The sequence below is a fragment of the Mastomys coucha genome, unplaced genomic scaffold (assembly GCF_008632895.1).
Source record: "Mastomys coucha isolate ucsf_1 unplaced genomic scaffold, UCSF_Mcou_1 pScaffold5, whole genome shotgun sequence".
Classification (NCBI taxonomy): domain Eukaryota; kingdom Metazoa; phylum Chordata; class Mammalia; order Rodentia; family Muridae; genus Mastomys; species Mastomys coucha.
In genome coordinates, this window is record NW_022196911.1 from 100,414,586 (window position 1) to 100,440,663 (window position 26,078).

At 50.0% G+C, this 26,078-nt stretch overlaps 1 protein-coding gene across 4 annotated transcripts in view; it reads left to right on the forward strand.

The window, feature by feature from the left end:
• Mapt (microtubule associated protein tau) overlaps positions 1-26,078 on the forward strand; it is a 102,820-nt gene that overhangs the window by 45,785 nt on the left and 30,957 nt on the right. For 2 of the 4 annotated variants that reach the window (XM_031350975.1, XM_031350977.1), the window contains exons 2-3: positions 7,686-7,798; positions 19,732-19,797. In XM_031350975.1, coding sequence (XP_031206835.1) covers positions 7,699-7,798; positions 19,732-19,797 — 166 coding nt within the window. In that variant the 5' untranslated portion in view covers positions 7,686-7,698. Of the gene's footprint in view, positions 1-7,685; positions 7,799-11,129; positions 11,217-14,092; positions 14,180-19,731; positions 19,798-23,450; positions 24,403-26,078 lie in introns of those variants that run through there. The other 2 variants (XM_031350978.1, XM_031350974.1) reach the window with 2 other exon arrangements.

The following is a 26,078-nucleotide window of genomic DNA, read 5'->3' on the forward strand; positions in this document are numbered from 1 at the left end:
GTCATCTAACTCATATAACCCAGGCTAGCCTCAAACTTGACATGTAGCTGAGGATAGCCTGAAATTCCCTCCATCTCCCAAGTGCTGGGTTTTGAACCCTGGCTCTCTTGGGAGACTTTCTTTACAGCTTCAACAAATTAATCTTTCTAAGCCACCTATGGTAGCAAGCATAGTAACTAGCTGTTATAGTCATTAAATAAATCAATACCAGGAACCGCTTGAAACATGGTTTCTGCCCTTAGGAGAATCCTGGCTCCTGCCTACAGACCCTGACAGGTTCAAATGGAACAGAACAGAAGCAGAGGGGGAGATGCAGTGTATAGGCAAAAAAAAAAAAAAAAAAAAAAAAGCCTCTTTTTAAAGATTTCCCTACTTTATATGGAAGGGTGGGTGTTTTACTTGCATGTACATAATGTGCCACATGCATGCCTGTGCCCACAGAGATCAGAAAACAGCATTGGGCATGGTTGTGAACCACCAGGTGGGTGCTGGGAACCAAACCTTGGTCCTCTAGGCAAGAGCAACAAGTGTTTTTTGTTTGTTTGTTTGTTTTGTTTTGTTTTGTTTTTTCAAGACAGGGTTTCTCTGTGTAGCCCTGGCTGTCCTGGAACTCACTCTGTAGACCAGGCTGGCCTCGAACTCAGAAATCCACCTGCCTCTGCCTCCCAAGCAACAAGTGTTCTTAACCTCTGAGCCATCAGTTTAGCCCTTGATTTTTTTTTTTCCTCAGACTGGGTTTCTCTGTGTAGCCCTGGCTGTCCTGAAACTCACTCTGTAGACCAGGCTGGCCTCAATCTCAAGAGACCCACCTGCCTCTGCCTCCCAAGTGCTGGGACTAAAGGCATGTGCCACCACAGCCCAGCTCAGCCCTTGATTTGTTTTTCAACCAGGTCTTACTATGTAGTCCCAGGTGGCCTTGCTAGTGCTGTGGTCAAAAATAACTCTTGAGAGCAATATCCATTGGGAGGTCATTTGGAAACTCTACTTGCTTTTTACCAAGTCTGCCTGCTCTCTAGTTTTGATTTAGTGGGTTTCTTTGGGGAGATGGGGTTGTTTGTTGAGACACATGTGTTTGTATGTATATATAGGTAAGTAGCCTCAGATGCCCTCGAAGTCCCAGAGATCCGCCTGCTTATGCCTCTCAAGCTGCTGGGGTTAAAGGTGTGTGTAACCACTCCCAGTTGGGATTTATTGTTGTTGTTGTTGTTGTTGTTGTTGTTAAAAGAAAAACAAACAAACAACACTTTATGGACATGATGTAAATGTGATGTTTCAATACATTCACAAAGCAATGCAGTCCTCCCTTTTAACCGAGGCCAGTTTGGGTTTTTAACCCGAGGCTGGTGAGGACGATCCCTCCTTCCTTAGGAGCAGAACCTGGCCGTGGCAGATCCGCTGAGTCACAGCGCCTGTGTCCGAGCTGAACCCGGGTCTGGCGTCTGGCGCCCCCTAGCGAGGCCTGAGCGCGGCAGAAAGCTCCACTCGGCTCTGCGCGAAGCACCGCGGTCCCCCACCCCACCCCACCCCCAGGAACCTGCTGGGTCCCGGTCTCAAAGGCGCCTGCAGCACTGAATCACAGACCCCAGTCCAGCCTCACTTCGGCTTTCCCTGAATTCCGCTCCTACTGCCCTTTTACAGAAGAACGATGGTGTGTGGGAAACGCAGCGAGCGATGTGGCACAGTAGCTTAGAAATGGGTTTTAGTGGCAAAAGATCTGAGTTCGAACTCTGCTTGCCCTAGCTACGCGGGTTACTCAACATCTCCGAGCCTGTTTCCTCGGATATGAGAAGGTGCTAATTATTTCTTCTGGCGTGGTTGTACTTCAGAGATGATGCTGTAAACTGCAGGGGCTGGAGTTTAGAAGCCATTCTATTTAATTACGCAGCTACCCAAGGGTGTTGAGGCCCCTCTCTTACCCAAGAAGCTCTCCAGAAACTCAAGGGCTGGTTATAAACCGTTTTTTGCCAGGAGCAGGTCCCAAGCAATGAAGAAATGTCTTGTAGCTCCAACCCCGGCTAAGAAACGCCCCCAGACTAGGGCAGTCTGCAGTCCAGGGAAGTCCCGGTCTCCCTTGGGAGGAAGGTTGGAAGATCTGGGAGCTAGGAAAGACCGGGGCTTCCTTCTGAAGCCTGAAGGGAACCGCTAATTGGTATTTATAGACTTCTGCAAGTTGAAGCCCCAGGTGGGGAATCACTCCCCAGACCCCAGCACTCCTGGGAACCTTGCTCCCAAGGTAGCAGGGTTGAAAGTCAGAGGGCATCAGTCATGTCCTCGGCCTATCAGGGATCCTCATCCTGCCCACCTAAAGGTTTACGGTGAGCTCAGAGGCTCTGCCATGGAAAGAAGCTGAGGGAAAATAGCAGACAAATTCAAGAGAGCAAGCAGGGCCCCAGGAGGGTTTCAGAGAGGTCAGCAAGGAGGGTTGTCCACCTCCTGACACTTTAGGGGGCCACCTGAGATGGCAGATGGGCTCTACAGAAGACAGAAGAGCCAATGTCTTTAAGCCTGAGAAGCTTCGGTTCTTCAGAGACAGAAGAACCTGGGGCTCCATCTGCACATCCTGGGCCTCCAAAGGTCTGGGAAATCCATCTGTTAAGATGACAATTAATAGTAATGTCAATGGAGATATTTATCTAAAAGGATAGCCTACAAGGGCTCCCCAGGGGCCTATGAGGAGCACACTGTCAACAGCTCCTCTCTTTAGCAGGTGTCTGGTAGATACTTCCTGGTGCCAGGTTGGGGCTCTGAGGCATCAACCCATCTGAGGCAGGGGTCCCATGGGCCTCTTCCACTCCTGTGTCATCCATGTGACTTGTAAGGCTGGGGAAAGTGTCGTTCCTCTTGCTCTCCAGGGATCTGCTCTTTCTGGGGTTTGGTCCAGTGGACTCTCAAGTGTGTTTCAGAATATTCTTTTCTTTTCTCATCACCCTCCCTTGCTTCCTCTTCTCTCTTAATTCTGCCTTCCCTACAATGCAGATGGAACACAGGGCCTTGTACATGCTAAGCTAGTGTTCTACCATGGCACTCCATCCCCGGCTTGGCTTGGCTCCTAGGTCCTGAAACCCCAGCTGACCAAGCCCAGTCGTGGAGGGTATAAAGAAGGAGCAGGATCCTAAGGACACCTGCCCTCCCAGGACTGAGGACATTCCCTATTTATACAGTTTTCCCCATCCCCCACAAAGGAAAATAGTGACCCTTGAGATGTGCACGGTTTATTTATTTTACATAGTAACTAGTAGCCTGCGTTTTTAAGGATGATTTAATTTCTGCACGGACCCTGCAATTCATCCTGCTTGGGCGTGGGGGGAGGCGTGTCTGGTGGGATGTGTGCAGGGGCAGAGGGATCATTAGGAGCCAGGTCTGGCCTATGTTGTGTGCGTGGGTTTTAATGAGACACCTGAGCAGGCAGACTCACCCTGGACCACAGTCCCTAATCTACGGGTAAACTGCAGAGCATCGCTCATATGCTTAAGTGACTCTAGGCTCTCCAGCTCCCGAGTTGGAATATATGGAAACTTCTAGAAACAGCTGAAGACAGTCCAACAGGGAAAGCAAGCAAAACTCCACATTGAGAATACAGGGTGTCCATGCACATACCACCCTGAATGTGGGCTGTCTCCTCTGATCATGGAATCTACGCAGGTAGACCTGGTTGGTACTTGGATGGGAGAACAGAGAGAGGGGTCACTGTGCAGGGATTTTTGCTGATAGCTCATTTATTTACCGATTTTTATTTATTTTTTAAATAATTATTTATTTATTTTATATATATGAGTACACTGTAGCTGTCTTCAGACACACCAGAAGAGGGCATCGGATCCCACTACAGATGATTGTGAGCCACCATGTGGTTGCTGAGAATTGATCTCAGGACCTCTGGAAGAGCAGCCAGTGCTCTTAACCACTGAGCCATCTCTTCAGCCCCCTATTTGCAGATTTTTAAATTGTTATTATTATTTGGAAAGTATAAAATATATACTGGAGAAAGGACTGGAGAGATGGCTCAGCGGTTAAGAACACTGTGGATCTTCCAGAGGACTCAGGTTCAACTCCCATAACCCACACGACAGCTCACAAGTATCTGTAATTCCAGTTCCAGAGGATCTGACCCTTTCACACATACATACAGGCAGGCAGAATACCAATGCACATAAAATAACTTTTAAAAGAAACGAAAATACACTGGAGAAGAGACAGGCCTGGCCATCTGCTCATCCTAGCACTCAGGAGGCTAAGGCAGGAGGATTGAGAGTTTAAGGATTCACCCAGGCCTCAAAAGTACAATGAAGGGCTGAGGAGATGGCTCAGTGCATAAAGTGCTTGTAGCACAAGCGTCAAGACTTGAGTTCAAATCCCCAGAAACCACATGAAGCTAGACACGAGAGCATATGTCTGTAATCAAGGTGCTCCTATGGCAGGCACATTGGAAGATGGGACTGAAAATGGCTGAGAGGACCTAGCCAGCTATGCACAGTGGGAAGAAAGTAAGAGACCCTGTCTCAAATAATGTGGAGAAAGAAGATGGACTCCCAAGGTTGGCCTCTCCTGTCCACCATATCCTGAGGCACCTAGGCACACTTAAGTGGCATTCGCACACAAAAGTGTGCATGCACACTTTCACACACACTGATTCAAAAGATAATACATGCCAGGTGGCTCTGGCGCAGGCCTCTAATCTCAGCACTCAGGAGGCAGAGGCAGGTGGATCTCTGTGAGTTCGAAGTCAGCCAGGTTTACAGAGTGAGTTTAGGTGTTGCCTGAGGAATAACACCTAAAATAGATCTCTGGCCGGGCGGTGGTGGCGCACGCCTTTAATCCCAGCACTTGGGAGGCAGAGGCAGGCAGATATCTGAGTTCGGGGCCAGCCTAGTCTACAGAGTGAGTTCCAGGACAGCCAGGGCTACACAGAGAAACCCTGTCTCGAAAAACCAAAAATAAAAATAAAAATAAAAAAATAAATAAAATAAAATAAAAAAGATCTCTGACTTCCACTTACACACACACACACACACACACACACACACACACGCCAATAAATTAATAATAATTTTTAAAAGTGCAATACTTCTGTATTGAAAAAAAAAAAAAACCCTGGTCTACAGAGTTCGTTCCAGGATAGCAGGGCTCTGTTACACTGAGAAACCCTGTCTCAAAAAAACAAACCAAGATACTACAGAGGCAGGTTGGAGCCGCTGCTGTCTCCATGACCTGTGGTAAACAGGGAGAGCTTGCTGGCCAGAAGAACACGAAGAAGCAGAGCGACTCGGTTTAGGGAAAGCACCGAGGAGAAGGGCTTCTGCCTGCGATCAGAGGACTAGGAGACCGTGCAGCAGAAGCAAAACATGACAAACAGGCAGGAGGAACCCCCAAGCAGCCTGGAGCCAGTCCCACCGTGCTCCAGTTTCTTCCCGTAGTGCTCACAGGTCCCCCCACCAATGGCATTCCCTTTGCCCTGAGTCTGCAGCGAGTTCTTTTTGTGCTTCCTTCAGGTAGCCTCTCTCCCTCCGGGCCACTCCTGGGGTGGGGGAGGGTTACCCCTCCCCGGTGCCTTTTATTTCTGTGGGGCACACCTCAAAGTATTAAAAGTAGCTTTGTTTAAAAAAACAAAAACAACAACAATAAAAAAAAAAAAACAAAAACAACAAAGGGCTGGAGAGATGGCTCAGCGGTTAAGAGCACTGACTGCTCTTCCAGAGGTCCTGAGTTCAATTCCCAGCAACCACATGGTGGCTCACAACCACCTGTAACCATATGACAGTGTACTCATATACATTAAATAAATAAACTCTTTTTTAAAAAAACATAAAAACAAAAACTCATGAAAAAATATACTTTTAATGGAAGTCAGAGCTGGTGTTTGTGTTTTGCTCTGTTTTTCAACTTGACACAAGCTAAAGTTATCCGAGAAGAAGAATGTCTATTAATAAAATGCCTCCATCAGTGTGTCAGTAGACACGTCTGTGAGGTGTTCTCTTGGTTGATGATTGGCATGGGCAGGCTTAGCCTACCATGTGCAGTGCCACCTCTGGGCTGGTGGTCCTGAGTTGTATGAGAAAGCAGGCTGAGCCAGCCATGAAGAGCAAGCCAGTTCAAGGCATTCCTCTGTGGCCTCTGCTCTAGTTCCTGCCTTGAAGTTGCTGCCTTGAGCTCCTGCCTTGACTTCCCTCCGTGATGTGTGACCTGGGAGTTGTAAGATGAAATCGACCTCCTCTCTCTCTCTCTCTCTCTCTCTCTCTCTCTCTCTCTCTCTCTCTCTCTGAGGTTTTTCAAGACAGGGTTTCTCTGTGTAGCCCTGGCTATCCTGGAACTCACTCTGTAGACCAGGCTGGCCTCGAACCCAGAGATCCGCCTGCCTCTGCCACCCAAGTGCTGGGATTAAAGGCGTGCGCCACCACTGCCCGGCTGACCTCTTCTTCTCGGATTCTGTTTTGGTCATAATGTTTTATCACGGCAGTATACACCCAATCAAAGCAACGTGAGTTGACTCACCAGTTAGGAAAATGCAGCCTTGGGGAAGGGGCGTCTTCTCTCAAGCAATGCTCTTCAGCAACAGAACAGCCCCGGTTGTCCTGTCCCCTTGAGCCTTTAGTATACTTATGGATTCTAATCCCCTGCCTAACTGCACTCTAAAAGTCAGTCTAGGGCTAGAGAGATGGCTCAGTAGTTAAGAGCACTGACTGCTGAGTTCAATTCCCAGCAACCACATGGTGGCTCACAACCATCTGTAATGGGATCCGATGCCATCTTCTGGTGTGTCTGAAGACAAGCAACAGTATACTCATGTACATTAAATGAATAAATAAATCTTTTTAAAAAAAAGAAAAAAGAAAGTCAATCTACCAGTTTCTAAGCCACATTTCCCGTGCCTATGTCTTCCATTCCATCTCCTTTACCCACATCTAGCTCTGGCTTTTGAACTCTCCCCTTGGACATGGTTGTCACCCCCATGCCAGCAGGTACTCTTACATTCCCATTAACCCTGCACATTGCAGCTAAGTTCACCTTAGGGTACCTCTTTGGTGCTGTCTCTGTCAGTGAGTACAGTGCAAGGCAGCAGCTTCATCCTCCTCCAGACACTGCCATGCCCTGCAATTGACTCCATTCATCACTCACTGGGTGAACATGCAGGGGCTGGAGGAGGAGGGTGCTGGCAGATCTTCCCGTCGAGATGCAAGGCAGGGTGCTGCCTCCATAAAGATGCAAGCGCAGCATGCACAGGGGCCTGGGTCCCATAGTCCTGACCATAGTCAGCTGGCATTCACAGGACAAAGCAACCACTCTCTTCCTCCCAGCCTCCTTTCCTGAGGAGAGAGGCCCTGCAGTCACCTTCCCTCCATAGCTACTGAACTACTTACAAGTCAACAGCACTTCTCAGTGACGTGGGAAGAATAGGGAAGGACTGTAAGTCACTGCCTCATTGGCCTGTCTTCTCATGGTTATGAACTTAATGAGATGGCAGATGACAGGAGACAGACGTGTCCCCTGCTTTAGTGGGGGATGCTAAACACTCAATGGGACTGGGCATTGGTTTTGCTGGATGGGAAATCGGGACACTGAGGCTCTCCTGCTGTGACTTTTGGGGAGGGGTGGCTCTCTCCTTGTCCCCAACTCCACTGCCCTAAGAAGTCAGGTCCGTAGACTCAGCACCCCATCCGTAACCAACTCCGTTGCCTTTTTACCTCCAGGCTTTGAACCAGTATGGCTGAACCCCGCCAGGAGTTTGACACAATGGAAGACCATGCCGGAGATTACACTCTGCTCCAAGACCAAGAGGGAGACATGGACCATGGCTTAAAAGGTCAGTGGGCGGCCATACACAACTGGCCAGTCACAGTGCAACACCGTCTGTGTTTGCTTCAGCGGGGGCTAACAGGAAGGGTTCGAGTCCTAGATTTTAAAGGAGTTGTTCATACGTTATAGCACTAGAGCATCAGGAGAGGGATGTCTCATTAATTCAAACGGACTACGAAAAGTAAAAATGTGAGGGTGCTGAATGGTCACCTCCTCAGATAGTGTGACAAAGTGGGGGAGAGGTTGTCACTCTGGGCTCTACAGGAGCCTCTCTGAGTCCTTAGCTACACAAACCTGGCCACCTGGACTTGGTCAGGCAAGAGTGTGTCACTCTAGGATTCTGAGTATATCCTCGTTAATGAACTGCATCAGGTTGCCACTATCCAGTAATTCCAGTATTCAAGAGGCAGAGGCAAGAGGATTGCTGCAAGTTCAAAGCCAACCTGGTTTGTAGAATGAGTTCAAGTTTAGCCAGGACTACATAGAGAGATCCAGTCTCAAACTGTCTTAGGGCTAGAGAGATGGCTCAGTGGTTAAGAGCACCTGCTGCTCTCCTGGGGGACCTGAGCACCCACGTTAATCAACCCACAGAAGCTGTTAACCCCACTGTTGGAAAACTGACACCCTACACCTACGTTGCATTCACAGACTTACATACATATGCATAAACAAAAATAATGGATGTGAATTTTTAAAGCACTGCCCAGATTTAGTTTAATTAGTTAAAACTGCATTGGTCTCTGCAGAGTCTAAAATGTAGTCTTCTGCCTATGTTGACTTGGCCTCGAACTCTTCTAAACGCCTTCAAAGGGAATGGTTGTCCATTTTCACTGTGTGCGTGTGTGCAAGCGCTATGAGGGTGCTCAGGGACACACACACACACACACACACACACACACACACACACACGAGAGAAAGAGAGAGAGAGAGAGAGAGAGAGAGAGAGAGGACATTGGAATTGCTGATTCTTGGAACATGCTGTGAAACAAGAGTGTGCTGTCCTACCTAGAACAGTTCTCCCTAGAGAAGCCAAGGACACCTAAAGAAATTCTCATCAAATTAAGTCTCACTTACCGAGGGTTTAGAATGAGCTGTTTGTAGGCATGGAGTGACAGCGTTGACTTGGCAGGAGGTACCACAGTACCAGCAACAGCTCAGATAAGTGAGTGACACAAGACTGTTTGAACAATGACGAGAGACTACACGCTGAATACACAGTGTCTAAGTGGATGCTAAACACTGGGTTGTGAGTAGACTGCAGCCAGAAAGACTATGGAGTAGGGGAAGTGGTCACACGGGCTTGAGAATTAAAAGGTGCTGATGTGTAACATTTTACAGGCCTTTGAAGGGCCCTTCTTCTTCCTCTTCTCTCCCTCCAAAGACCATGTAAATGAGGAGGATGGGAGTCCATAGTGAGTCTGAGGCTAACCTAAGATACTTTGACAAAACAAAAGAAAATATGAAAAGGGCCCTTCTTTGCCTGTGCTCTGAGGGAGGCTGGGAGGTGTCTCACCCCTCAGTGTACTTGAATTCCATTTGCCTCTCTTCTTTGTGTTCTGCTTTGTACATAGAACCAGATGCCCCTCCACCACCCTAGAAGCCCAGAATCTCACTGTTGCCCAAGGAACAGCCTTCATCTCCACTGAATGTCCCAGCCCCACTGCCACCTAGCAAGTACCATCCATGTTCAGTGCCCCCCACCCATTGATTCCTCATGGCCCTGGCCAGGCTTCACATGGCTTTCTGTAGTTCCCTGAGGACCTCACACCATCTCATCTAATCTAGACCTCCTTGACACGATCCTCAGCAGCTTTGTGACTTGAACATGCTCCATGCTTTGTCCAGTCATCACCAAGGACGGAGAGGTGCCTGTCTGTTTGCTATTTGTTTGTTTGAAAGACGGTCTCTCTACATAGCCCTAACTATGCTGGAACTTACTATGTAGCCCTAGTTAGCCTCAAACTCGTGGATCTGTCTGCCTCTGCCTCCTGAGTGCTGGCTTTAGATGCATCACCACCACACCCATCCCAAGGGCCATTTCTTGTGTTACAGCATTGCCATGCATGGTCCTTGGGCCAATAGCCCCTCACCTATGTGTGCGCAGCCTCACACATGCTGTACCTGAGAATGGTTCTTCCTCTTCACATGGTTGAGAAAATCATGAGTGTATGGCTTCCTCTTCAAGGCGTCTCATGAGTAAGAAAGATGTAGCCTCCTAGGTGGGCACAACTCTGTCCTGAGTTCTATCAGAATTCTATTTTCTTTTTTTTGTTGTTGTTTTGTTTTGTTTTTTGTATTATTTCTCAGAATTCTATTTTCAAGGATATCAGATGGAATGGGCTCCAGGTGGGACCCCTCTTTGCCAGGACAGTGGATGTTCAGCCTGAACCTGATGGGTGTCTTAGTTAGGGTTTTATTTCTGTGAAGAGACACCATGACCACAGCAACTCTTATAAAAGAAAGCATTTAATTGGGATTGACAGTTCATTGGGATTGACAGTTCGGAGGTTTAGTCCATTGTTATCATGGCGGGAAGCAGCATGGTGGCACGCAGGCAAACACGGTGCTGGAGAGGGAGCTGAGAGTTCTACATCTTGTTCCGAAGGCGAACAGAAAGACTGTCTGGCTAGCAGCTAGGAGGAAAGTCTCTCAAAGCCCAGCCCCACAGTGACCCACTTCCTCCAACAAGGCTACACCTCCTAATTAGCCCCTCCCTGGACCAAGCAAATTCAAACCACCACACAAAGTGAAGTAAACCCCACTAGAATGGCCACCTCCCACGACGTCTCACATGCCGGGCAAAGAGCATTACACCTGCCTCCAGGGCAGCCACGCTAATGAAGGCATAGGGGAGTTAGCAAAGAAACTCCTTCAGCCAATACATGAAACTGAGGTTAATGAATTCACTGAGCTGAGCGATGAGGCCACTGGGAAGACAGGAGAGGGCTTCCTGCCCACGCAGGAGCAGGCTTTCCAGGCCCATTGTCAGTTGAACCTGGTTGATTAACACCTTTTGGTGTATCTTCACTCTGGGTGGTGGTGTTGCACACCTGTAATCCCTGTACTCAGGAGGCAGAGGCAAGCCGATCTCTGTGAGTTCGGGGCTAACATGGTCTACAGAGTGAGTTCCAGGACAGCCAGGTCTACATAGAGAAACCCTGTCTCACCTACATCCTCATCCAGGGACCCCAAGAATGGAACATGGTTGTGTTGGGGCTGCTGGTCCCTTCGTGGTTTGATCATTGGACTACAGTACCCACACTAAAGAGACTGCAGCTCAATAGGACACAGCTCTCAGGTTCCCACTGAGATCTGAGGGCTCACTGTATATGTTCCAGAGTCTCCCCCACAGCCCCCCGCCGATGATGGATCGGAGGAACCAGGGTCGGAGACCTCCGATGCTAAGAGCACTCCAACTGCAGAAGGTGGGGCCTCCCTACTCCCACCACTTCCTTCAGCTTCTGCTTACCTTGCTTTGAGCTTCCCCTCCCAAAGCCACTGCGCGGTTGCGCCTGCGCACTGTGTGCCACCCTCCTGGCTGCACTCGCCGCTTCCGTTCCTGCTGGCTGAGATGCGCTTGCTCAGTGCTTTGCAGAGCAATGGGAGCTGGGACCTGCTTCTATGTCTGGCTCTACAGTGTGCTCCTTGAGGATCATTATCGTGCGTGTTGTCCTGGATGTTCCATGCTTGAAGAAGCTGGTCTGTGTAGCACAGCGAGGCTCACACGCGGCTCAATAGGGTTCCCCGTCCTGCATCTGCTACCCTTCATGACCCCCTCAGAAGTCTTCACCTTACTTTTCTTTCAGGAATTCAAAGACCAGAATGCTCATTTGCCTGGGGGTGGGGGGCGCGGAGCGGGGGGCAGGTCAGACGTCTCCTGGCTCATCTTTTCGGAGCAGGTTTTGGTGTGGCATCTTCGTTTCTTGGGCTCTGGACTTTGGACATGGAGTGTGATTCATTTCTTGTGATCTGTTCACTCCAGATGTGTGGTGTCTGGGTTGACGTGAAGCTTCTTGTCTCTCTCCTGAAATGCTCCCTGGTCGGCCGGCTGTCTTGCTTCTCATGTGGGTTAGTTATACAACCACTTTTGGCTGCTGGAACCCAAAAGCTCTACCAACTGAAAAGGCTTTCAATTGCCTTGCAATCATAAGATACCCAGACATGGGCACCGCTCCCTAACGCCGTGTATATGCTTCTGTATTTGTCTTCTGCCATCCTGCGTGGTTGAACTGTTGCTTTGTTGTTGAAGAGTGGCTGCTGCACTCCCAAGCACCATCGTCATCTGCCGTGGATCAAGAACCATGGCTGGTGAGACCGCTCAGAGGATAAAGGTGCTTACCAGGCAAGCCTGGGGATCGAGTTCAATTCCCCAGAACCTTTTGTAAAGGAGGAAGGAGAGAACCGACGCCACAAAGCTGCCCTTTAAGTGGTGGCACGTCTTTAATCCCAGCACTTGGGAGGCAGAGGCAGGTGGATATCTGAGTTCGAGGCCAGCCTGGTCTACAGAGTGAGTTCTAGGACAGCCAAGACAACAGAGAGAAACCCTGTCTCGAAAAACCAAAAAAAAGTTCCATACATTGTGATGGCATGTGGCCACAGATATATTACACACATGTTCCATAATAATGAATGAAAGACAGGCGGTGGTGGCGCAGCCCTTTAATCCCAGCACTTGGGAGGCAGAGGCAGGTAGATTTCTGAGTTCCAAGCCAGCCTGGTCTACAGAGTGAGTTCCAGGACAGCCAGGGCTACACAGAGAAACCCTGTCTCGAAAAACCAAGAGGGGGTGGGGGGGAAAAGAGAGAGAGAGAGAGAGAGAGAGAGAGAGAGAGAGAGAGAGAGAGAAGAAAAAACAAAAAAAGTGCAAAACAAAGTCGCCAAAAGAACCCCGAAGCCAGATGTATTGCCAGAATTAAATCAAGAACTTTCTAGTATAAGTTCCTCCTGGAAGTTTCCACTTTCATTCACTGGTCAGAATGGCTCTCTGGCCACCGTGGGCTCCAAGATTATCCCTACCTTGCTTTTCAACCCATTGAGTAGGAAGAAATCAAGGAAAAGGAACATGGAGAACAGCTTTTAACTAAAGTCCATAACATCTGTCCTTCCACCTCTCCAGCCTTCCAAAGTGGTTGGAGATTCCACTCTGAGCCTTTCTGCAGCCCTGAACATAGTGAGAATTGGGCCAGGCCACCTCCCCCAGCATCTGCCTTTGGATAAATCCAGAACGTGGCTGGCAAGCTCCTGCCAATTGTTCGGCATGCTGGCTCATCCCTGGAGGGTGCAGGTGGTATGGCCCTTAGCCTGGTGAGAACCTCCTGGCTAGATTTCCTTTGCCCTTCTGAAAACCGGTGATGCGAGACACTTCCCGCTCATCCTGTTAGAACAGTTCTACAAGCTGTCTGCCACCCTGAGAAAGCCTTGGAGCCAAAGCTGGTGCCGGACTTCTCAAACGTGGCTTTCAGTACTCTGTCACCATTGTCCAGGAAGAAACAACCCAGTCATGCAGTCTGGGCCTGTCCATGCGTGGGCCCCCACGTGCCTCACTCACCTCTGGGAGGGAGGCAGCCCGGGCTGGGCTCTACTAGCTGCTTTATCTGTACCAGACAGGATCATAAGGAAAATAGCCTTTGTGGACTAGCTGTGTGGAATTCTGGGAATTCCTTGAAAGGAGCCACTCCTTGGGCGTGCCTCCCATACCTAGTGGAGAGGTGGAGGGTTCCGGGGGAGCTAAAGTGGTTGCCTTGAAAAGATGTTCCCAGTTCCTGCCCTGTGATCTCTTATCTCTGGCCTCATCAAGGAAACTGGATCTGGCCTGGTCATAGCCACCCAAGGAAGTCTGTGCCTTTTAATTGGATGTGAGGAGGTTGGGGGCAGGGAGCTAGAAGTGGTAGAAGTTTTAAAGGTCACCTAGAGGTGGCACTCATGTTCTATACATGTGGAAACAAAGGCTGAGGTGACCGAGGGCTAACTCAAAGCCCCACAGAAAAATCGAGACTCAGTCTCTCTCTCGGCTTCTTCACACTGCCTGAGAGCCCCAGCCGCGGCCCCCTGCCTCGCGGTAAGGATCTCGCAGCTGCTTTCAGGATTTCAAACCCCACGAGCCAGGCTGTATCCCTTGTTGTACTTACTCGACCCCTCCAGTCTTTCCAGGCAGGGAGTACAGTTAGTGTCCTTCCTGGGGAGATGGGCAGGAAGACCGTGGCCCTGCTTTGAGCTGGCTTTTCTTGCATGTGGCTGGCAGGCCCCCCTCCCTGCACTGCCCCCCTGTATAAGCTGAAGGGTGACTATTGGTGGTTTCCAGACGTGACTGCGCCCCTAGTGGATGAGAGAGCTCCCGACAAGCAGGCCGCTGCCCAGCCCCACTCGGAGATCCCAGAAGGAACCACAGGTGAGGGTAAGCCCTGGGGCTGCCAGGGCCCAGACGACCTGCCTTGGACAGGTCATCCTCATAGTCAGGTGCAGGAGATGAGTTAGCGGTCTGGCTCTGGGGATCCTGGTTACTTAGCGGTGGCTGCCTTGGAATCTAACTGCTTCCCACAAAGCTATAGAGTCATCTGATTCCTGCTGGTCCCCACCTCAGTCAGTGTGCCTATTAGAAAGGTTCTGGTCGGGCCATGGCAGCGCACATCTTTAATCCCAGCACTTGGGAGGCAGAGGCAGGCGGCTTTCTGAGTTCGAAGCCAGCCTGGTCTACAGAGTGAGTTCTAGGATAGCCAGGGCTACATAGAGAAACCCTGTCTTGAAAAAACAAAAGAATACCAGGCAGTGGTGGAGCACGACTTTAATCCCAGCACTTGGGAGGCAGAGGCAGGCAGGTTTCTGAGTTCGAGGCCAGCCTGGTCTACAGAGTGAGTTCCAGGACAGTCAGCGCTCCACAGAGAAACCCTGTCTCAAAAGGAAAACAACAACAAAAAAAAAAGCACAAAAAACAGAGGGCTGGAGAGATGACTTAGAGGTTAAGAGCACAGACTGCTCTTCCAGAGGTCCTGAGTTCAAATCCCAGCAACCACATGGTAGCTCATAACCATCTGTAATGAGATCTGATGCCCTCTTCTGGAGTGTCTGAAGACAGCTACAGTGTACTTATATATAATAAATGAATAAATAAATCTTTTTAAAAAAAGAAAAAACAAAAGAGAGACAGACAGACAGACAGAAGGAAAAGAAGGAAGGTAGGTTCTCAACAGGATTCTCTGGGGAAGGTTTTCTGCTTTCCTCACACTTTCTCCAGTTCCAGCTACAGTAAGTAGCAGGTCACCTTTAGGGGACAGTTGACCCCCAGGAGCACCAAGCACGCTATAGTAACTACATAACTGCATCCTTCTGAAGGTCTAATGGAATGGCGCTGGAGTGACATCAGATCCATCTTTTGGGCTGTGCTGCCTGCCTGCTCGGTCAATTTAGTCTGTTCCACCTATGTGGACGATAAGGAATTGGGCAGTGAAGCAGCAGAAAGAGCTCTGGGCTCAGGCGCTCAGTCCTTCTAAGTCATCCTGAGTGTGTGGGGCGGCTAGGCAAGAATCATCACAGCCCAGAGCTCCTAGTACCTTCCCTTTGTGCCGTCCTCCATGTGCTCACAAAGAACCCAACAGTTAGCAGGATGAACCCAAGTTGCTCAGCTACCTACTGAGAGATGCCTGATCACCATCACCGAGGCAGACTCGAACACCCTAACTGAGGAGGGCCTCTCTGCAACTGTGCCAGGCACTCCTTTCCTTGCGGTGACAAAACGTCAGACTAAGGCAACTTTAGGGTCTGTTAGGGCTCTCTGTTGGAGCGGATGGACTCTGTGTGACGGGGAAGGCTCGGTGGCAGTCACACTGCATCTGCCGTCAGGAAGCAGACAGCAGCAAATGCTGGTGCTCAGCTGGCTTTCTGCTTTTTCCCCAGGACCCCAGCCCATGGGATAGTGACACCCATATTCAGGGTAGGTCTTCCCTCCTCGGTTAAATCTCGATGTGCCCAAAGGTGTATCTCTAGGTGCTTCCAGCTCCAGCAAGCTGACAATGAAGAGTGAGCTCCCTAGGCACCTATAGCAAGCCTTCTCTTGCACATCCACAGAGAGTGACCATTGTAGGGCCACCTCGGCTTCCAAAATGTGTTTCTGCTTTGCAAAGTGTGTTTGATGTTTTTTGTTTGTTTGTTTTTCGAGATAGGGTTTTCCTGTATAGCCCTGGCTGTCCTGGAACTCACTCTGTAGACCAGGCTGGCCTTGAACTCAGAAATCTGCCTGTCTCTGCCTCCCAAGTACTGGGATTTAGGCGTGCACCTGGCCAGAGTTAGATGTTCTTAAAGCCTGGCCAGGCCTCAGCCTTGAGCATAAAGGATGCTTGAAGGCCATAGGACACCTTACAGGGTAAGGTCATGGGTCACGTGATTCTTTTCGTTTCTAGCTATTTTTTCAAAGTTCTTTTTTAAAGATTTATTTTATGTAAATGAGTACACTATAACAGTCTTCAGACATGCCAGAAGAGGGCATCAGATCCCATTACAGATAGTTGTGAGCCACCGTGTGGTTGCTGGGAATTGAACTCACAATCTCTGGAAGAGCAGTCAGTGCTCTTAGCCACTGAACCATCTCTCCAGACCCTCTTCAAAGTTTTGTCATTGAAGAAGTTTGTCCTCCATCTGGGATGAAAACTCTAGACTTTCCCACTTCTCCTGGGTAATCAGAAATGCTTTATAATCTTCATGGTCTTTCAAAACAGCCAGCCAAGGCCACGGTGTGGCTCACTTACGTGGTGGAGTGCCTGGTTTAGCATACATGATTCCCAGGGCATTCCCCACCATGCTATGTGTGATGACAGGGAAGAAAACCTCACCGCTTATAAATGCTCATCCGAAGGGCCAGTCAGATATGACAGCCAGGCCCACAACCTTGTTCTAAACCAGCCTCTGCTCTGAGCTAGTGTGGGGCGGGTAGGTAGGAGGAGGCAGTGGCTGCTTGGCATCTCTGCAGGAGCTTAGAGGCTTCCCTGAGTGTCCAGATGCCTGACAGAGATGACTCAGTGAGGAAAGCTTTGTTTTGGCTTGTGGGCTCAGGGAGTTCATAGCTGTTTGGTCGTGTGGCCTTGGACAGAGCATTGTGGTAGCTGCCTGTGGTGGATAGAGAGCCCAGAGGAGTGTAGCCTTGGGTGTGATTTTTCCTTCCTTCCTTTGTGTTTGTTCATTACTGCTCCTGCCCCAGTCCATGGGTGGTACCACCCACCTTCAAGGCAGGTCTTCCCTTCTGTGAATCCTATCTATATGCATCTTCAAACATAGCCACAAATGGACCGCAACAGCCCCTGGGTGATTCTTGATCTAGAGTTGACTGTGAAGACTAGCGACCGCAGAGACCTTTCTAGAATCCTTCCAGGTTCTCCCCTTTCAGCTCCTAGCTCCTGCTTCCGTAAAGATGGATTCCTCTGCATCAGATCCTGAGGATGCGTCATCCCTCCTCTCTGGGACCCAGCTACCACAACATCACCTATGTGGAAGATAACTAGTGGCCCATTAGGCATGATCTAAGATGCCCTAATGCCATCTCTGACCTGTACCCACAATTCTATGGTGAAGATGCCAGCGCCCTTGGCTGCACAGCCTGCTGGGCCAGTGCCCTTGGCTGCACAGCCTGCTGGCAGACTCACAGTGCACCTTTGCTCAGCCACCATAGAAGATTCAGCCCTTCCCCAGGCAGGCCGCAAGCCAGAGGGAAGAGGAGCCGAGTGTCTCTCTGGGTGGTGCATTCAAGACCCTGGGGCCAAGCTACGCATGCCAGCACATGACTATTATCATAACATTTGGTAGGCTAAGTTGGAAGGTCAAGAGTTCAAGGCCTGCTGAGTTATATAGTGAATGCAAAGCCAGTATGGGCTGCATAGCAAGACTCTACAGCGCCAATCCAGCCCCAGGCCGCTTACCTCTTGGTGGGCTTAGAGTCAATAATGTTCCCAGCTGTTGATGGAGTTAGGACCTCAGCTTGTACTTGCTGGGGCACACGTTTGCTGCTTCTTGGTGCTCAGTAAAGCTGCTCAAGGGTGCTGTGTGACTGACTCTCTACCTTAGGAGAGCAGGGAACCTCGTGCCTCCCTGGGAACATTCAAAGCCAGTAGAGATACCAACTCCTGCTGTGCCTTCTGCCCTGGCCCTGGCTGAGCTCAGACATGTTACCGTCCCTCACCATTTCTGCCTCACATCAGGGGCAGGATATCACAATAGTGCAGTAGCATGGGAAGATGAATAGACTCTCTTAGTGCCAAGGCAGTGGTGGAGTCCCGGAATGCTTCTTTGTGTCTGCTAAGGACTCCGTGACTGCTTAGCTGGATGTGTGGTCCCTCTGGGTCTGACTTCCATTTCCTCAACCTTGCTCAGACCAGGTCCACCCTTGGACTTTGCCTTCCTGGCGGTTGACACCACATGTGGCCGGAACTGTGTTATCTGACAAGGAACAGTCACCAGAAAAGCAGCACAAAAGACCTAGACGTGTCTGAGCTGATAACCCAGTGGGTGGAGAGCTGCTAAATTCACTGCCACCTCCCTGTGGCCACACCCTCCGACCACCGTCTGGCTACCTGTGACAAGCAGTGACTCAGGCTCTTTCCTTGTGTGCTCACCTTGGCTAGTGTGCCGGCTTGCAGAGGCAAGGCTGGTGGCCCAGCCGGCACTGTGTGACTGCTTTTGGGACGCAGCAGACTCGGGTGGGCCCACTAGCTTTATAAACCCCCCTCTAGGCTAGTGTGTGTCATCCCATTGCTGGGTGCTGGTTTACCCTTGTTCTTGAGATTGGTGGTTACTGACTTGGGTCCTGCCCATGTGGTCGGGAACTTCCTTAGCCTTCTTTGTTTAAGGTGACTGTTGGCTTCTTAAATAGAACCCAAAGGCCTCGAAAAGCTGTCCATTGGCCCTGTTGGCCTTGCTCCAGGCAGGTAGTGCTGGTTTTAGGCGTGATGTGCGGCGGCAGGTTTAAAGAGGAGAAGCGGAGCACCTTGGAGTGTTAGAGCTCTTTAAAAAATGGGGGGAAGGACCCCACACTCAAGGCTCAGGAACAGCGACCCCAAACACCACCAAGACACCACGTACTTGATGCAATCAGCAAAAGGCTTTTTATTCCAGCTAGCTGGGGTGAAACTCATATCCCTCGCAGGGGTCTGGCACCAAGCAAAAATTTAAACAGGTTTTTATACCCACACAGTTGCTAGAGGAAAGGGGGAAACTAAGGCAGGGGAAAGTACAGGGTAGTCTCTGATTGGTGCTGGCTTGTGCTAGGGTTCAGAAGCAGGTTAGCCACCTGGCAATTGTTTGCTACCTCATTTTTCTTTTTTCCTGCCAGGCCGCTCAGGTCTCTAAGCTCTGGGAGCTGGTCTCCCATTCTTCTATGTCCTGGGAGCTGGTCTCCCATTCTTCTATGTCCTGGGAGCTGGTCTCCCATTCTTCTATGTTCTGTTTGAAAATTTTAACCTCTCATGAGCACCTCCTTCATGTCTCCAGGCCTTCAGCATCCTCCTACAAAGACAAACCAGGGTCCCTCCTTAAGGTCCCAATAAGGAAATAGAGGCTCAGACAAGTGGTCGCTCCTGGGTACACAGCATCAAGCACAATCTCTCCCTGAACCCCAGTCCTCCCAAAGTGCTTGCCAGGGCAGGCAGCGCCACTATGACTCATCTGTGACCCCCTAAGTCCTGGCATCTTTGCGGGAACCCAGGCAAGGCAGCAGGTCCCTGGACTCCTATGGAAAAGCTCTTTCCTCCTAGGTCACAGTCACCCAGAAGGGATGTGAGTGCTGCAGATTTTGTTTAGGCACCTGCCGTCACCACTGTCCCTAGCTGTGGCCATTGCAGATGGCCCTGCACGATACACATGTGCACACATTTCACATGAGGAACACAGGTACGGAGAGCATGGGTTGCAACAAGAATAACAGTCTCCCTTCTGTCCTCTCCCTTTGCTGCCTTGGACCAGCTGAAGAAGCAGGCATTGGAGACACCCCGAACCTGGAGGACCAAGCCGCTGGGCACGTGACTCAAGGTCAGTGGCCCCAATCGCCTCTAGGCCTCCGAGATTGGGAGGAGGGGGATGGGACCTGAGGGAGCTGCCTGTATCGAAGCAGAGCTCTGTAGGCACAGACAGTTTTCTGATACCATCCTGGTTTCAGGTCTCGCCTAGTCTGGGGATGAGTTCAGTGGGTGATGCTTCCACCCACAGGGTGCCCTCTGGCCTGCCAATCACATCACCACTGAACTTGTCCATTCGAGCTTTCTTCTCTGCAGTCTTCATACCTTATTATAGTCTTCTTCTCGGGAACCAAATTGTTGTGTTCAAGATAAGTAGCTTTCTGCAGCTGTGTGTCACAGATACACTTTTTTAAAAGAATTTTTTTTTTTAACCTTAGAGAGTCTTCATTTTAGGAAATGTGCATGAGCTGGCTCTTTTTTTTTCTTCCATTTTTCTGGATAAATGAACTTGAGAGTGTCCTGTTTAGCAGCCAGGCTTATGGACCGCAGAGGAACTGGGAGGTGGTGTCCTTTGCTCCAGATAAAGTGATAAGGGATTGGTCTTTTGTTTAGTGGTGCTGGCTGCCGTGCAGGGCTCTGCCCCACTGATCTCTAGTGGAGCTCGCCACCTTTTAAGTGACTTGGACGCTAGACTTCTGAGGAGGACCTGGGGAGACATTTGGTCATGGCCCTGTGTTTACCAGGGACTTATTTTCCTTATGTGCCTCCACTACTCCCAGTGAGCCTGAATCTAAACAAGGTTTTGTTTTGAGATAAGATCCCTGTAGCCGGATCTGGCCTCTTTTTGTATTCAGGGATGACCTTGATGTTTGACCCTCCTACTTCCACCTTCTCTGGAATGCTGAGGTATTCCAATGGAGAAGTATGTTCTGCCACACCCGGTTTATGTGGTTCTGTGATCAAATTCAGAGCTTCCTTTGTGCCAGGCAAGCATTCTAACTACCAAGCTGCATCCTGGCCCCTGCTTCATATGTACTGAGTACTTTACAGTCCCCTGGGAGCCTCATCGATGGTCCTCCCAGCCCAGCTCCTTCTACGAGTTTTAAATACACTTAGGTTCCTCACCAGTTTGCATACACAGTGAAGTATGCTTACGGTGTATGTTTACTGTGTATGTTTGGGGCCTTGTCTCAACTTCAATGGAGTCTTTGAAGATATTACAGAATATCAGACTCCAGGACACCCCAGTCAAAAATAATTTCTAGTAAGTCTTTTGTTTTCTTTCTTTTTTTTGAGGGGTGAAGTTTAGTTTTTTGCTTGTTTTCAAGACAGGGTTTTTCTGTGTATCCCTGGCTGTTCCAGAACTCTCTCTGTAAACCGGGGCTAGTCTTGAACTCAGAGATATGCTTGCCTCTGCCTCCCAAGTGCGCACCACTGCCCAGCCTAGGGAGCATTTTTTGAAGGTAGCAGAGGACCAAATCTGTTGGGTGGCATCGTGGTCCATAGCTGTCTTGGCCTCTGGCCTGTGAGCCAGCTGGTGCTCAGTAGCCCAAATCCATGTTGGTTTCCTCCTTGAAACAGACCAAAGGCCTCAGTAAATTACCTGATAAGGAGCAGAAATTGGTGTTTTTTCCAGACAGTAGCTGGTGTATGTGGAATACTTCATTGATCAGCTTAATACTTCATGTGATAGCCTTGATACTGAAAGACCCCTGGGGGAGACCCCCACTCAAATCTCAGGAGGACGTACACCCAAGGAATCACGAGAGACCACATCTTGATGTAATTACAAGAGGTATATTTTAATTTTCAGGACGCCCTGGTTCGGCACCACACCTATCTCACGCAGGAGATAATGGAGCCGACCACGAGGCTTGAAAGTTAGGGGTTTTTATAGGGAAAAGGTCTGAGGGAACAAAGAGATCAGTGTGGTCATACATGATTGGCTAGTTCAAATATTAACTATTACGTGCAGAACAGAGTGGAAAATTCTTAAGGTTGGTGTTAATCTGAGTCAACAAAGCATCTGACCTTAAACCATATCTGAGAGGACCAGATGGTCCATACTTAGTGTCTGCCAGGCACGTCTTTGCAGGTCTGGGCCTTGGACATGTCCTCGTTTGCCTAATGTTTTCCTCTATGTTTATAGTTTTATGTCTTCTTGACCTGCCAGCTCTTATGATATCTAACAACTTGTTTGCTCTTTCCCAGGCCTATGTGGCCAGTTTGTGATGGATTCTTAGGCCCATAACTTTTCTTCCTAGTCAGCACAGGTTTAAAGCTTTAATTTCTCCTTACAATACTGGAACCATAATTGAATGTAACTGCCATAAGGAAGGAGGATCAGGGCAGCATTGGGTCCCTTGTGGGTGAGCCAGCCATGCCAAGTCCCACTGGGGTAGAGGCAGAGATACAGTGTACATATTATGTGTGTCCAGAGTTACACACGTGTGAGAATACACATGTCCTCCCCTCCCCTTCCTGCCCCTAATCCAGTTTCTATATCCCCAAGGCCTTTATGATTAAAGAAAATTGGGGAGATGATTGGGATATTTTGTGGGGACTAGATAAGATGGTCAGAAAGTTCAGTTATGTAAGGGTGGTGGCACATGCTTGTAATCTCAACTCTTGGAAGTACAGGTAGGAAGATAAGGAGTTCAAGGTCATCCTTGGCCACATAGTAAGTTTAAGGCCAGCCTTCGGTTCAGGAGATGCTGCCACCAGCTAGCATTCAAACAGAACCAGAGGGTGCTTATTAAGGACCTCAAAGTGGACCCCCATCACCAGCATCCTCGGTGCACAGTCAAATACCCTAGAGAGGGTTTCACATGGCTATCACATGACTGACCCTGGGTTCTTTTTTTGAGGGGGAGGGGACCACAAAGACATGCTTAGATTCGACGAGTTGTTGGAAGGTGTGCTGGGTGAGCAGTCAGATCAGGCGTCCCAGTGCGCCTGCCTCACAGGAGGCAAAAGACAGCCTGTGAAGGATGACCACAGAGCTATAAATGCACTGCCATTCCATGTACAGGAATTGTGAGGCAGGCCTCTTAACAAAGACTCCATCCCTATGGTTATAGCTTGGGCATTTTTTTCAAATCTGTCGGAGCAGGGCTAGAGGCTGGGTGATTTATGGCACCCGCTGGTTTCACCTCCTCAGAGAGAAGAGAGAGACAGACAGAGAGAGAGAGGCAGAGAGGCAGGCCATTGTCATAACCCAGCCAAGGCCATCTGAGATGGAGCCCAGAATCTTCTAAGGGCAATGGTAGGTGAGCCCATAATCACACGCTGGACAGCCACAGAGATGCCAGCAGGTTCTGGGCCAGCCAAACACCAGAGGGACCTCAGAGGTCACTAAGTCCAAGTCTCCCTTTTCAGAAAGAAAACTGAAGCCCAGAGAGAGTATTACAGCAAGCTAGAGGCAGACAGACCACGAGAGCGCTCATTCCAAGTAAAGAAAGACAATGAGCTGGGTCTGAAAGAGGCTCCTGTCTCTGTTAGAGGAGTCCCAATACCTTTGAGAGGTCTATTCTTATGGCAAGTGCTATGGTGCCCTTTAAAACAATATCTTTCCTCTTGATAACCGTTTGCCACCACTGCCTCTCCAAACCTTGAGAAGGTGAGAGTGCCCAGCCAGCAGAGAGATGCCTGAGAGGCTTCTAAGCAGGAAGGTGGTGTTCAAGTCTAGCTTGGACTGAGCGCAGAATTCTCTGGGGTCTCCCTGCCACCACTAGCTGAAAAATGGTCAGATGCTCTGGGCTCGGCCATCAATCACTCGTTGTCCCCCGGAAGCCTCCCACCTGTCCAGCCCCTCCTCCACTAGCTGGTCCTCAGGAGCCCATCCAAGCTCAGGGACCAGAAGCTGCCCAGGAGGGCCTGCCCATTCTGAAATCTTCCTCTGCTGGGTATCTCCACACAGAACCGGAGAAGGTCGAGATTTTCTCACAAAGTTTGCTTGTCGAACCAGGGCGTCGTGAAGGCCAGGCCCCAGATTCAGGGATCTCAGACTGGACCGGCCAACAGGTGCCTAGCATATCTGGGGCTCCCCTCCTGCCACAAGGCCTCAGAGAGGCTACATGCCAGCCTTCGGGAACAAGACCTGCGGATGTAGAGAGAAGCCACCTGGCCTCTGAGCTGCTGCAGCAAGGGCCACCTCAGAAGGAAGGCTGGGGCCAGAACAGGCTGGGGAGTGAGGAGGAGGAGGAGGTGGATGAAGATGTCACCGTGGATGAATCGTCCCAGGACTCCCCTCCCTCCCAGGCCTCCCTGGCTCCTGGCAGCGCAGCCCCTAAGGCAGGCTCTGTCTCTGTCTCGGGGGAGACTGCTGGCATGCCTGGGTTCCCAGCTGAGGGTTCCATCCCACTTCCTGCCGATTTCTTCTCCAAAGTCTCCACAGAGACCCAGGCCTCGCAGCCGGAGGGGCCTAGCACGGGGCCCGTGGAGGAAGGGCACGAGGCTGCTCCTGAGTTCACGTTCCATGTGGAAATCAAAGCCAGCACACCGAAGGAACAGGATTTGGAAAGGGCTACAGTGGTTGGGGCCCCTGGCGAGGAACAAACGGCCCAGGGCCCCTCTGTGGGAATGGGTACCAAAGAGGCTAGCCATCAGGAACTTCCCGACAAGCAACCTGCAGCAGGCCTGCCAGGAAGGCCAGTCAGTCGGGTTCCTCAACTTAAAGGTCTGTGGTTTACGTTCCCTCACTCTTCCCCTGGTACCCTCCAGGCTGTGGACACTGTCTCTGAGCTTCTGGCCTTGACTCCTGCACCCTGAGATTCCAGGATAACCACTAAACCCACGCCTGGGCCGACGCCCACTCCCCAGCCCCTGCCCTCAGCCTCTGGTAGCACGAGTTCCTTTCACGCTTGCCCTCCCCCGTTGTGCATGTCACCAACACCTATGCTTTCTGCCCTGATTGGCTCTCTGCCACTTGATGTACTCACCCTAGCCCAACAGCCCTCGGGAGATCGGTAGGCATAGAGTGGGTACCAGCATCACTCGTTTTTGAGGGCTTATGATATATACTGACATTAACAATCTAGAACATTCCCCGCACTCTGAAGTAGGTTTAATTAGGCCACACTTTGCAGATGAGGAAACTGAGCCTCGGGAGCAGTAAACTGACCTTGTGATAGACCTCCCGATTTAAGTGATAGGTGGAGCCAAGTTCAGAGTCCAGTTAAGTCTGCTCTGAAAGCACACTCTTGCCCTAGTTCTCACATCATCTCCCAGAAGAGGCTGGAATGTGTCTTCCTGGTGCGGAGACAGAGTCCACCTGCCTCTCTTCTGATGCTCTCATCAACAGAGAGCTTGTCACATTTGAAAGGTGACAGCTACACCCGTGGAGGCGGCTAATGGCCCAGTGACCTCTCCCCCGTCCTGATTGTAGCAGTAAAGCATGTCTTCCAGCTCCAGCATGACCCCCCCCTCAGTCAGGGACAGGCAGGGTCCCTATGTACAACCCCTTCTGGAGCCCTTTTGGAGCCTACGGAATGGCAGGGACATATGTGACTTTAAGATTCTACAATACTTGGCACTTGGGCTGTGGAGATGGCTCAGTGGGTAAAGCTACTTGCCACCAAACCTAATGATCTATATTCCATCCCGAAGACCCACATGGTGCAAGGACATGCCCCGTGCATATAGAGATTAGAGGACAGCAGTGGGAGTCAGTTCTCAGTTGTCCTCTGGCTTTCCTACACATGTGAAGGCATGTATGTCTCTCTCTCACACACACACATACACACACTCATGTCTACTTATACAACAAATAAATAAATATGTAAGAATAGACTACTTGACATTTTAGAATTATCTCCAGGACCCAGAAACTGATGCCTCTTAGGCTCAGAGTCAAAATCCTATTTTCACTGTGGATTAGACCTTACTTATAGAGAACACCCCAATATATCATAAATGAAAGGGCCTGTCGGGGTGGCGTCACAGCCTGCCGTCCTAGCCTAAGACAAAAGGAGCACTGCAAGTTTGAGGCCAACCTGGACTACATAGTGAGTTCAAGGCTAGCCTAGGTCCATAGCAAGATTATATGTTTTTTTAAAAACCTGGGCATGGTGCCACATGCCTTTAATCAGCTCTGTACTCAGGATGGAGGAGACAGGGGATCACGGGTTCAAGACCAGACTCTACCCCGTAAGACCCTGTCTTATAACAGAGGGAGGGGAAACCTGTGCCTTGTTCCAAAATCCAAGACAAAGGAGGACAAATGAGTGCCTCAGTTGTTTTCCAAAGTAATGTTCTGTCAAATTCTTGTCCTCCGGATGTCAGTAGACCCTCCGGATGTCAGTAGGCCCTCCGGATGTCAGTAGACCCTCTGGATGTCAGTAGGCCCTCCGGATG